This window comes from Sarcophilus harrisii, chromosome 2 (assembly GCF_902635505.1).
Source record: "Sarcophilus harrisii chromosome 2, mSarHar1.11, whole genome shotgun sequence".
NCBI lineage: Eukaryota > Metazoa > Chordata > Mammalia > Dasyuromorphia > Dasyuridae > Sarcophilus > Sarcophilus harrisii.
In genome coordinates this window covers 330,144,862-330,158,145 of record NC_045427.1, presented here as the reverse complement: position 1 = coordinate 330,158,145, position 13,284 = coordinate 330,144,862, and the positions used below count along the sequence as shown (strand labels likewise).

General features: G+C 33.6%; 1 protein-coding gene across 3 annotated transcripts in view; it reads left to right on the top strand.

Moving 5' to 3' along the window:
* TXNDC16 (thioredoxin domain containing 16) overlaps positions 1–13,284 on the top strand; it is a 123,768-nt gene that overhangs the window by 47,928 nt on the left and 62,556 nt on the right. For all 3 annotated transcript variants that reach the window (XM_031952834.1, XM_031952835.1, XM_031952833.1), the window contains exons 8-11: positions 1,566–1,656; positions 4,900–5,056; positions 11,484–11,644; positions 12,021–12,081. In XM_031952834.1, the coding sequence (XP_031808694.1) occupies positions 1,566–1,656; positions 4,900–5,056; positions 11,484–11,644; positions 12,021–12,081 (470 nt within the window). The remainder of the gene's footprint in view (positions 1–1,565; positions 1,657–4,899; positions 5,057–11,483; positions 11,645–12,020; positions 12,082–13,284) is intronic.

The window sequence follows — 13,284 nt, the reverse complement described above, 5'->3', positions numbered from 1 at the left end:
TGATGTTGCAGCTGCTAAACCCGATTGTGGCTCCTCCATATTTGAATTGTTTCTTTCGGGCTACTTGTAGTATTTTTTCCTTGACCTGATAGTTCTCAAATTTGTCTAAAATGTTCCTTGGAGTTTTTATTTTAGAATCTCTTTCCTAAGGTGATCAGTGGGTTCTTTCAATGCCTATTTTTGCCCTCTGGTTCCAAGCTATTGGTCAGTTTTCCTCAATAATTTCTTGAAGATGCTGTTCGGGTCTTCATTTTAATTATGCTTGTCTGGTAGTCCAATGATTCTGACATTATCTCTCCTGGATCTGGATCAGTTGTTTTTCCACTGAGGTGTTTTACATTTATTTTTTCATTCTTTTGATTTTGATTCCTGCTCACATTTTAATTTTTAAAGAATTGTTTTCCTCAGTTAGCTTTGGCCAATTGTACATTTTTAAGGTGTTGTTTTCTTCAGTGAATTTATGTAACTTCTTTTCCATTTGGCCAACTCTACTTTTTAAGGAATTGTTTTCTTTTTCCAAGCTGTTCACTCTTTTTTCACAATTTTATTGCATCACTCTTTTCCCCTAATTTTTCTTCTACCTCTCTTATATGTTTTTTAAGCTCCTTTTTGAGCTCTTCCATGAGTACTTTCTGGACTTGAGACCAATTCCCATTTTTCTTTGAAGTTTTGCCCATAGGAGTTTTGACATTTTCTTCTGAATTTGTGTCTTAATCTTCTCTGTCACCACAATAGCTTTCTGTGGTCAGATTCTTTTTTGTTTTTTTACTCAACTTTTCTGGCCTTTTCCCTTATTTTTAAATTTTCACTCTGCTCCTGGGATGTAACGGGCCCTGTCCCAAGCTTCTTGTGTCAGAGACTGTAGACCCTGTTGTTTGCTTGGTAATTGTAATTGATGTTGCTCTGAAGCCCATGGGAAACCTTCTTTTCTGATGATGCACTGAATGGGAGGGATAGGGGATGATAAGAACTACTGGAGGTCATAAGGATCAGATAATTTACCAGGTGCTGAGCTGAGGTGTCCTTTGCCGGTGGTTGCTAGCTCTGCTAGGTTATGTGGAAAATCCCAGATGTCTTCCTGTTTATAAAGGGCTGTGTAGAAGTACTTGGCAGATATGTTGCTGGACAGTGTCTGCCATGGGCTATGCTGCAGCATATGCCAATTTTTAGAGCTGTTGTCTATCCCTGGCTAAGTGGAAGCATGTAGGGGATCCTGGTGTTGGGGTTTGCCTACTCCATCACACTGGGGTTCAGGAACTCATGCTGGTTTTCTGAGGCAGGGCTTGTTGCTACCTTGCTAGGATGCTTGTCCTGGACTGTGTTCCCTTTTTACATAAGTGAGACACATCTTTCTTGGTAGCCTTTCGAGTTTCTTTCAAAGATTTCTTTCTAAAGGTTCTTTAACCCTGCCTTTTTGTTGGTCCTGCTATTCCAGGATTTTGGGGGTACTGTTTTATGGTTGTTTGGAGGTGAATGTGGGAGAGTTACAGTGATTTCCTGCTTACTCTCTTTTCTTTTCTTATTTGGATATTTAAACTCATTTTCCTTTCTCTCATCCTTTTTAGAACATAGAGCAGTAATGGAAACTGCTTTTGTACATGGTAATACATATCAATTTGTATTAACTACTGAAGCTGCCCTTTTGGAAGGAATGGGGTATGTATTTGAGGTATCTGTCCAAAATGTTTAGCATTTATTCACTTATTTTAAAACAATTTTGGTGTTTTTAATTTAAATCAATTTAATTTTATTTAAAATAAATATTTTAAAGGCAACCTAAGTTTCTTCCTTTGAGAGAAATGTATGAAAGAAATTTGAAATATTTTTTTCTTTAGAATATTGGTTAACAAATAAAATTTCTCCTTTCTCAATAGAGAAAGCATTTTTGATAAGACAGTGTTCAAGACAATAATTTATGCATCTAATTAAAGCTTGTTGAAATATTTACTCTGACTGACCTACTAGGGATACCAGAAACTAACCAATTACCTATGATTGCCCAGAAAATCATTGAACAATTATTAAACTACTATTTATTTTCTAGTCTAGCTTATAGTTATTTTTCTGACAAGAAAAGTTGTGTATAAAATAAAATTACTTTACATTCATGTGTAATGTCCTGGTTAGCTTTCTGGACGTCTTGGGACCAGTCTTGGTCTCAGCAGAATAATCACCACAAGAATAGTCAGGATTAAAGTCCAAAGTCTTTATTATGTCCTTAACAATCTGTCTCCTTCTCCTGGGATTGGGTTAGCTTTCTGGGGAAACTTCAGATGTGCCTTGGTTGTCTTCGTGGAGGAATACAGGAGGCATGAGAGCTATAAGGGTCTGGTCAAGTCTTCTCTGTCTCTGGCTGAGTTTGTCCCCAGTTTATATACTCTATTACAATTCTATCATTACAGTATACTGAATATAAACCCATCATTATATCGCTAGGGAACCATTATTTGTTGTAAGATTAAATCAATCATACTGAACTAGAGAACTATTAATTACCATGCTAAAATAGGTAACCATTGTCTTATCAATTCCATTGAGTTAACACTTTGTTATAGGATTAAATCAATCATACTGAGCCTTAAGTATATTTCTCCAGAGTTCTGACCCTATAATACATTCATGTAGCAAATTATAGTTTGCAGAGCAATTTTCTTGCAATATCCTATGTGTATAGTAAAAGCATTATTGTTTTATCAATGTGAAATTGAGGCTTACAGAGGCTGTGTGACTTTGAAAATAATATGCTTCTGGGGACAACTAGTTGGTGAAATGGATAGAGAACCACCCTAAAGTCAGGAGGTTCTGAGTTCAAATTTGGCCTCAGACACTTGACACTGCCTAGCTGTGTGACCCTGGACAAGTCAGTTAACCCCAATTGCCTGAGTGAAAGAAAAAAAGGAAGGAAGGAAGGAAAGAAGGAAGGAAGGAAGGAAATAATATGGTTCTTAAGTATCAACCTAGACTTTTTGATTACAAGTCCAGTTTTTTTTTTATATTAATCACAACTTGGGACTTTTTAATTCTTCCCTTTTTGAAAATGAATTTGACTCACATTTCAGTTTTTTGATAGATACTATCAGAAAGGAAATAATTCCTATAGGCTTTTGACTATGGGAGGGTAGAGAAGAATGGTATAAGGAAATACCTTATACATGAGACTAACATAGATGGGTATGAGGGAACAGAAAATAGTGGTCAGAAAAGGAAACTTTAATCTGGGTAGTCTATCAAAATTAGAAAAGGATCTCAAAATTAAAAAAACCAAAATACAAAAAAAAAGTAGGGACACTGATGGGGGGTTGGGGAGGTGGGGCTGGGGAAAACCAGCCCAGGACCACGTACTAAGTAAAAATCAATTTTCCTGGAACTAGGGTTAGTCTCCTCATTATGGGGGGAGGGGAGCTTGGGGTGAAATTTAAAAATTAGAAATATAAAACATACTGTAAAAAATTTAAATTAATATAACAGTAGTAGTCATAATATGGAACAGTTAAAGAAAAGTTAATAAGTGACAGGAGAAAGACAGGAAAGAGATACTAAGAGCAGAATGGGTACAGGAAGAGAACCAGCTAGAGGAAGAGGAAGAGAACCAGCTAGAGGAAGAGAGAAATAAGGGTCAGCATTTCTTATTCCTCTAATCCCTATTCTATCCCCTTCCCATTTCCCTCCACTATATCTTCCCATTGTCCCTCTCTGCCTCCCTCAGTCTGTCCTGAAGCTTAGTCTAAATGTCTATTAAATACTATAATAGTAGATTATGCTAGAGGATCATTAAGCTCTCTAAGGAATTAATTTTTTAATAGAAAAGCATTCATCGAAATAAAACTATTTTTGAGCTATTTTGTTTTTATATTCAAGTGAACTGTTAAACATAAAGTGAAACAATAGTAGTTATCAAAAAGCCCAAGGATATAATTTATTAATTATGATTAGGAAATAATAAAAATGGGAGGTCAGTGACACTCTCAAAAGCCAAAGAGAAATCTTGGAGGTTGCCAAGATTTCAATACCCTTGGAAGAATGAGAAATCAACTTTAATGAAAGATGGATTTATTCTAATTAGGGGTTGGAGGACTTGACTTTGATTATATTACTCTCATGTCTATAAACAGGCTCTTACCCCTGCCTGAGGTAATCTAGACAAAAATCAGTTTTTTACCCACTATTACCTCAGTAATTAATGGGATTATGGTAAGAATTCCATCTTTAATCAGGACTGTTTTCTCAGTTGGATGGGGTCTTTCCCAAGATAGCACTCTGTTCTTCAGAAGTGCTGCCTTGAAGTAATAAACAAATGAGGAAATAGGTGAGGAGGAGAAAGTACTGGATTTCCCCTTCTTGGTAATTGGTAATTAATAATTATTTCTTTCATAGTTGCTAACTTCTATCACATTTAGACACACATCTCCATGTAATATCATGTTTTCATTGTTTCAGATTTTGAAGTTTTAAGTTTAAGATTAGAAATTTTATTTATACTTTATTGCATGTTTTTGTTTAGTATTTCTCAATGAAAATACTATTGTAAGTTTCAAAATAACGTAACTAGAAAATGATACTTCATTAAAATAAATATCTCATGTTCCATTGTTAGATTTAGAAATTGTCATTTGAAAGAACTCATTTGCAAATTGGTAGAGAAAATTAATATTGCTTAGAAAATCTTCAAAATGTTAGTTAATTAAAATTGTTTCTTTCTCTGGTAAAGAATAGTGTAACACAAAAAATGTTACTTTTATGTATATATAGAAGTTTTTGTCTTTTTAACAAAATCTATTGTGATTATGGAAGACATGGAGCCTTGAAAAGAACCCTACCTTACTATTGAAGTCATGTATCTTTTACACATACAAGTATATTAAAACTTAGTAAATATGTTTATCTGTCTTTCACTATTAGGGCTGCAAATTCTGATATGATATCTGGAAGTTTTTTCTTCTTTCATTGTAAACTTGTCTTAGATTTGACTCAGAAATGCCAAAAAACTCTATTAGAACAGCCATTAACTGTATTAAACATTCATCGATTTCTCAAGCTGATGGATGCACCTTTGTTGGTATGTATTAATGATAAATCACAAGTATGAATTCAGAATATTTTTATTTCATGAATATGAGTCTAATCTAGATGAATTTCTTTTCCAAAGTTATTACTAGGCACATTTCTTTCATTTATGTTAGGATATTAGATAAAACTTTTTAAAAATGGAGTAATGAATATTACTTCTCAAGAAATCTAGTTATGATACCTTGGAAGAACTCTGTATATTTTTGAACATAAATAGAATATATGATTATTTGCTTGGAATATATCTAGATAAATACAAAGTAATTTCAAGAAGAAAGTGTTAAAAATTGGCAGGGGATTAGAAGAGACTGTTGTTAACAAAAGACCCTTAGGCCCATAAAGGAACTTGAAATGAAGCAGATCACCAATTAAATGCTGATCATCAATTAAAAGCATTTATTGCCTGAGAAAAAGACTTGTAGGGGAGAGAAGATTTTACTGGGAAGCAAGGAGGGAGAGAAATCTTAGTTGTTTTAAGGGGAGCAGAAAAAGGATGAGATTTTATAGTTTCCAGAAGATTCTGCAGGAGTAGAGATTAAGAGAGAGGACACCTGTAGACACAGTAATCTGGGCAGCAGGATGTTTAGAAAATTCTGATCAAGATCTTGAATCTGCAGCTGCTGCTCAAGCTTGCTCTTGAGCTCATCAAGGCTGGTTCTGTGGTTTCTGGCAGTTATGTACTGCCAAATTTGGCTAGAATTCACAAAGGATCACCAATATGTCTAGCAGTTCTGAGCCTTAGAAATCCTTCTGATTGAATGGTTATTGTGCAACTACATTATCCTGCTACTTTTTGAAGAAGGGAAGTTCTAACATACAGTATAGTCATTACAAAGCCTCTATTAGCAGTGTCTAGAAAGACCTCATATAGAAGTAGCATCTGAAATGGGCTTTAGAAATAAAGGTAGGGATTCTAAAGGTAAAACTAGGGAAAATGCATTCTAGATAGGGGGACCACCTGTGCAGTGATCCAGAGACAGGAGATGTTATATCTTTCAGAGTGTATGACAGAGCTATCCAGTCAGGTTAGAGTAGTAATAAGAAATAAGACTGGAAAGATAAGTGGAAGCTATTATATTGCTGAGGGCTTTACATTTTAGACTGATAATTTTGTATGTTTTTTTTTCTAAAAGCAATAAGAAGCTACAGAAAATTTATGGTAGTGAAATGAGTAGATTAATATTTTTGTTACACCTGTGTGGAAAATGGGATACAGAAACACTAGTTGCCTAATGCTGGGACTGTAGAATTCTTCATACCACACTTTACCTATAAACCTTGAGGAGCCTCTTGAAATACCCTAAGTAATGGCTTTCTGCAGAAGTTCCTTTCTGAAGACCTAAAAGATTATTATAATGAATTAAATTATGGGTGTCCTAAATAGTATTTTATGGAGTCAAGAGAAATTTATCACTTAAGTACTGCAGGAATTCATTGGGTTAAACTTTAGTGGGGAAACTATGAGAGGTCACTCTGAAATAGGGTTTTACTGTCTGTGTTGGAATTTAGACCTCAAGTATAACATTAATCCCATGGATTTGGGGGAGACCATCTTCACAAAAGCAAGACGCAGTGATTTCATGCTTACTTAGAATTTATTTTTATATGATGTATAAAGAGCAGGTATGACTTTGAGCCATCATTCACCTCTTGGGGATATTAGTTTAGTTGTTAGCATGTTTTCTGAGGTATGTCATATTTTGATGTTCAGCATTTTTGTAAAAAATTGGATGATAGCATAGAAGGGTGTTTCCTAAGTTTTGCAGTTGACACAAAACTGCAGAGACATCTAAGTATTAACAGAATTAGGGTCCTAAAAAATTTCAGCAGGATGGAAAATGGATTAAATCTATCAAAATGAAGTTTAATGGAGATAAACATATTTTAGAAGTTATTCTATTGTTCTATTATTCTAATTTATTTTCTTAAAATGGTTAAGATAGCAAACAAACAGCAAAGAAGCACTATATAGTAATACATATACATATGTATATATATATATATATATATTTTTTTTTTTTAAAATAGTGCTTTTAAGGGGCAACTAGGTGGTACAGTAGATAGAGCATTGGCCCTGAAGTCAGGACAACTTGAGTTCAAATCTGGCCTCAAACACTTAACACTTCCTAGTTGTGTAACCCTGGGCAAGTCACTTAATCCTAATTGCCTCAGCAAAAAAAAATAAAAATAAAAAAATGATAATAATGCTTTTAGTTTACTATAAATGTCAAAGCACAAGCAAAAAGTATGATATAGTTGCTCATGTGCAAGAAAGAGTCAGAGAGAGAGAGAGAGAGAGAAAAAGAGAGAGAGAGAGAGAGAAAGAAAGAGAGAGAGAGATTAGTACAGTGTACAAAGGAGGTCATAATCCCATAGTCATCCATGCAAATTAGGCTACATGTAGAATACTATGTTCATTTCTGAGTGCCTCATTTGAAAAGGAATGTTATCTACTGGTCATCCTGCCATCTAGGGGAGGGGGTGGGGGGATAAGAGGTGAAAAATTGGAACAAGAGGTTTGGCAAATGTTAATGCTGTAAAGTTACCCATGCATATATCCTGTAAATAAAAGGCTATTAAATAAAAAAAAATTAAATTAAATTAAAAAAAAAAAAGAAAAGAAAAGGAATGTTAACTAACTATAATATCACCAGGATGATGAGGAATCTTAAAACAATGTCATCAGAAGAGTATTTCAAGGAATTTTGTATTATTGCCTAGAAGAAAGGGCTTGTGAGACTTGATGGAGGTCTTCAAATACTTAAAAGATTGTGGAAAATGAAACCTCTATTTGAGTTTGGAACTGGGACATCTGAGGATGGTGCTAGGACAAAATAAGTTAGAGAGAGGCTGGTTTTTAAATTTAAAAAAAAAGAACAAAATTCCTAACAATCAAAGCTTTCATACATAAACAGAAGGAATGAGCTGTCTCATGAGAGAGCAAATTCTCTGTCACTGTAACTGTTCGAACAGAGGCTCAGTTATCATATTAGAATTGTTATAAAGAGGATTCTATCAAAAAAAAAATTGGGTTAAAATGGAAGCTGTTCTAGATACTTTTAATGAGGTCCCTCTCAGATTTTGTGATTCCAAATCTAGCAGTGAAAATGTGGTGAATGTATTCAGTCTGTTGTATAAATGAGAATTTACCCTTAGGAAGTAAGATTAAAAAAATAAAAGCAGGTGTAATTGAAAAGGAGGTATGATGGTTAGATAACAATAGTAAAAGATAAGAAATGGATGTCTTGAAAGTTCCACTGGTATATTATCTAAGTATATAAGTAAGACCATTACCACAGCAAGGAAAATTTTTTAAATTTCTTCTCAAATATGATTTACACAGAAGGTTTTTCCTTCCTACCTCAAGGTTCTCACATCTCCCTTTCTCTTTACTCTCTTAAATGAGGACTTCATCTTTTACCTGAATGAGAAAATCAAAGTCATTTGTTATGAGTTTGTTTTCCTGCCCCCTTTTTTAAAATCCCTAAACACCTTGACATCATCACCTGTTTTCTCTTCTCCGAATTTTTGATATTTGCTAAGACCAGATCCGCTATGATCCCATTTGATCCTATATCCTATCTTCTCAAACAAGTTGTCTCCTTACTCTTAATTTAGTGACTTTATCATCCAATTAGTTTAATTTTTTACCTTTTACAAATAACTAACTAGATCCAGTTGACTCACATATCATCATTAAATTGTATAGGATGGTTTCAAACTCAGCATGTTCAAAATAGAATTTATCTTTTCCCCAAACACTTCCCTCTTCCAAACTTGGTCTATTTCTGTTCAAGGCACCATTTTCCTCCCATTCTACCAAGTTTGCAAGTTTGGGATAATCCTCAACTCTACTTTCCTTACCTCACATATCCAGTTAATTGTCAGATTTTGCCATTCCTGTCTCTTCAAATCTTTTACATCCAACATCTTATCTTCTCTCTACTTAACACAGCTACCATTTTAGGTTAGGCCCTCATCAATTCTTGACTACCTTATTGCAATGGCCTTTTAATGATTTTTCTGCCTCAAATCTCTCTCTTCTTCAGTTTATCCTTCAAATAGCTGTCAAAGCAATTTACCTTAAGCACAGATCTGATCATATTCCTTACTCAATTAAACTCTAGTGGCATTTAATAGCCTTTAAGATGAAATATAAATGTTTGTGTGTGTAACTTTTAAATTCCTTTAAACTGGATTGTGTAATTCTCCCATTAAATGCAGTCACATGGATTGTCTCTATTCCTCACATGTGACATTCCATTTCTCATCACCATGGTTTTATACTATCTCCTAGGACCAGAATTTATTCTCTCCTTCATAGAATCTTTTCCCTTCCTTCCTCCTTTCAAGATGCATGTCAAGTATCACTTTGTGTCAAGCAATCAATAAGTCAAATGTTTATTATATACCTAAGATTTGCTGGTTACTATACTAAGCACTAGTGATAAATTTGCATAGACTAAAATGATTCCTATGCACAAAGAGCTTACATTTTAGTGGGAAAGACAAATACATATAAAACATAGGTAGATAAATTTAAAAAATAATAAATAAAAATTATATATACTTTCTATATGCATATACATGTATATATAGTTATTAAATATAAGGTAGTTTGGAAAGGAGGATATTATATGGAATGAATACTACATAAGCTTCAGCCTTTCCTGATTCCCCAAAATGATAGTTCTCTTCTTTCTAAACTACCTTATAGTTAGACTTTTTATGTTTGCTGTATAAATTTACATACATATATATATGTACACACACACACACTCCTGAGAGTAGGAAGTTTTAAAAAATCTTTGTAGGGCTAACTTATCACAATTCCTAGCAAGTATTAAGCATCTATTAGAGTGTACTTGTTGATTGTTCCTTGCTTTCACTATAATGCCTTTAAGCATATGACATTGACTCACTGGTTTAGGTGGGGGAGTTGAAATATTCATTGCTTTACATTACTTCTCCAAACTTGCCATCTCTATCATTTAAAGCTCACTCAGTCTATATTCACCACCCATTTTTCTGGTGACCAAGATTTTGGTAGCCATTGTCTGCTGACTTCCAGGATATTCTTTTTCTGTCTGTTATGAATTTAATAACTAGCTCAGTCGTAATCTCTTCCCCAACCTTTGCCTCTATAATAGGGGACTTCAGCATACATATTGATATTCCTTTAAACACCTTTAGGTCCTATGGTCTTTTCTCATGAAAAAATCCAATTTCTCTACTCCACTTTAGAGATAAACTCTTTATCTTATGATCACTTAAATGCTCCACTTTCTTATTTATGGATTCTGAAATTGCCTTGTCTGATCACATTTTGTCAGACCATCCCCCTTCTATTGGCTACACTTCTCCTTTCCTCATCTTGATCTCTTAGTGAATCACTTTAACTGTATACCTTGTCCTTTTCTCTTGAAAACCTTGCCTGTTATTTTCTCACTTTTCTTGCTTGTCTAAGCCTCAATTTTGGGTTGCTTCTAACTTTGTTCCTACTCATGTGCTGTTGAACATAGCTGTAGAAAATCACAAAATTGTGCAAACTGTATTCACTATAAATGTGCTTTAAATAGTCTCAGCTGGGCCTTTAGTACAAGGCAATCTTTTTACACTTTCCTAATTGACTTATTATCCCACTCATTAATGTGTTTTGTTCAGACGTTTTCATCAATATATGTCTACTGACTTTTTGGGGGAAACTTTTTAAACTGAATGAGCTTTCTCTGAAAGCTCAGATCTATTTGAAGAAATATGTAAATATCTTTCAAATGCTTATAGCAATATCTTTGTATATACATTTTATTTTTTAAAATAATAACTTTTGGGGGCAGCTAGGTGGCGCAGTGGATAGAGCACCGGCCCTGAAGTCAGGAGGACCTGAGTTCAAATTTGGCCTTAGACACTTAACACTTCCTAGCTGTGTGACTCTGGGCAAGTCACTTAAACCCAATTGCCTCAGCAAAATAAATAAATAAATAAATAAAAATAATAATATCTTTTATTTTCAAAATATATGCAAAGATAGTTTTCAACATTCATCCTTGCAAAGTCTTGTGTTCCAAATTTTTCTTCCTCACTTTCCTTCACTCTCTCCTCTAGACAGCAAGCAGTACAATATAGTATATATATTTTAAAGAAAATCCATATGTTTATTATTAAAATTATATATATATATATGATTCTTTATCACAATTTTAAGTTTTATATTGTAAAATCAGGCTAAGATAGAAAAATTTCTGTTAATGTTATATTCGGTTCACAGATTCTTACCTTTCATAATGGTTAACAATTTTTATTATGCTTAAAATTTTATAAGAATAGCAACTTGTGTTCATTTTAAATTTAAATGTAAAAACTTTTAGAATGAGTACACAATAACTACAACTTAATCTTTCTTTTTTCTTATAAAGACTGAAATTACTGAAGATCCTGAAAAAGTTTCAACTATTCATCTCCAACTTGGTTTGCCACTGATTTTTATTATTAGTCAGCAAAACACCTATGAAGCTGATAAGAAAATCGCAGAAATAGTCGCTTGGCGCCTTCTTGGAAAAGCAGGAATCATATTACTGTAAAATTTGATTACTTTATATCAGAATGTTTTCATGTATAAATTTAAAGCCTTTTTAAAAATGGCAACCCTTCTTACTTATATATTAATTCAAATCTGTAACAAATAGAGATAAATCAATAGCTATCTAGTTAAACTCCTTACTAAGATGAAAACTCTTCCCCCCTCCCCTCCAAAAAAAAACCGAACACTATATCACCATGATAAGGAGGAATTCTCAACTAAAGTTTTATGAGGAAATTTGTGTTATTTGTTAGTGATCTTTCTCAAAATAATTAGGCATTGTTTACAGAAACATTAATTCGACACTATGTAGATCTAGGATGATTGATCTTTATATGAAATAACTTAAAGATTTCTTTCTGTTTTGAAACAGGGACTCCTCAGATTTGAACATTCCTGCTCATGCCAATGTTATTATCAAAAGACCAAAAGCGGTTAGTCATTATTATTCTAAAATTTTGCTTATTTGTCTTGATAGGTAATAGAAACATGTATTCAAGATCATTAATTTTTTTTTTTAGATCACTTGAATTCTCCATTTTAATAAAAAAAAAAGAGATCTGTAATTTAAATATTCTCATATCAATAGAGAATCTGCTATCAAATTTCATTTGTTAGTAAGGCCTTTTGGAAATCTCATTGTACTGTTTTGGATGACTGAGTAGAAACTATAACGCTATAATGTTAGATTGTTGTTTTTTCATTATAGCAATTTTAATTGGTGTAAATATCCTTTCCATCCATTTCACATTTTTTAATCAATAATTTATAAGTAGATCAAGTTGAAATTGTTTTCATTATGTCACTATATGCTTTTCCTCATTTTATACCTTTATTTATTTATTTTTTTTTTGATTTTAGGTTTGTAGTACAGAGATACCTGATTATAGAATGACCCAACTCAATCAATAATGATTCATTTCCTGTCCTTTTAAACATGACAAAGTTCATTTTGGAAGATTTTTTTTTTTGCTGCTCATAATGTCCATTGCCTTCCAATTCTTTTCTCAGTTTCATAATAACCCTTTTATTTTTTCCTAATCAGGTCTTCATCACAGTCCCTAAAGCAGTTATTCAAAAACTATTCTTACTTTTTCAAGTTATATTCCTTACAATTTCCCTATTTCTCTTGGTAGAGGCCTAATACTTCCCTGAAAATTTTGAAAACATCTGTTGAAAGTTTCCTTTTAGCCAATTCCACATTCCAAAAAAAATTTTTTTAGCATCATATCTGTGTGGGACGGGTGCTAGATCCCCTTTCCAAATTAACTAATCAGAGTACAAAGAGAAAGCATTTATTTAGTCCCTGTAGGGAGAGGCCCAAGCACACCTGGGAAGCATCTCAAGTCCCATCATATGCTCAACCTGACAAGCCAGAAGCAGTAAAGCTGGATAAATAGCAAAAGACCCAAGTCTTTTCATTGGATAGACTAAAAGGAAGTAACCATCATTGACCAATGGTCACCAATGTTGTCTGCTTCCCGTGGGTCACATCATTTCCTGTCACTGATCTTGGCCTTTAGCACCTCTAGGCCTAGAGATGATGTGACTTCCTGCAACCTGGGCCCAAGACCTGATCTTGTGGCTCTGCAGACCTCTGGGAATAGGGATCATGTGACTTAGGCCTAAGGTTTGAC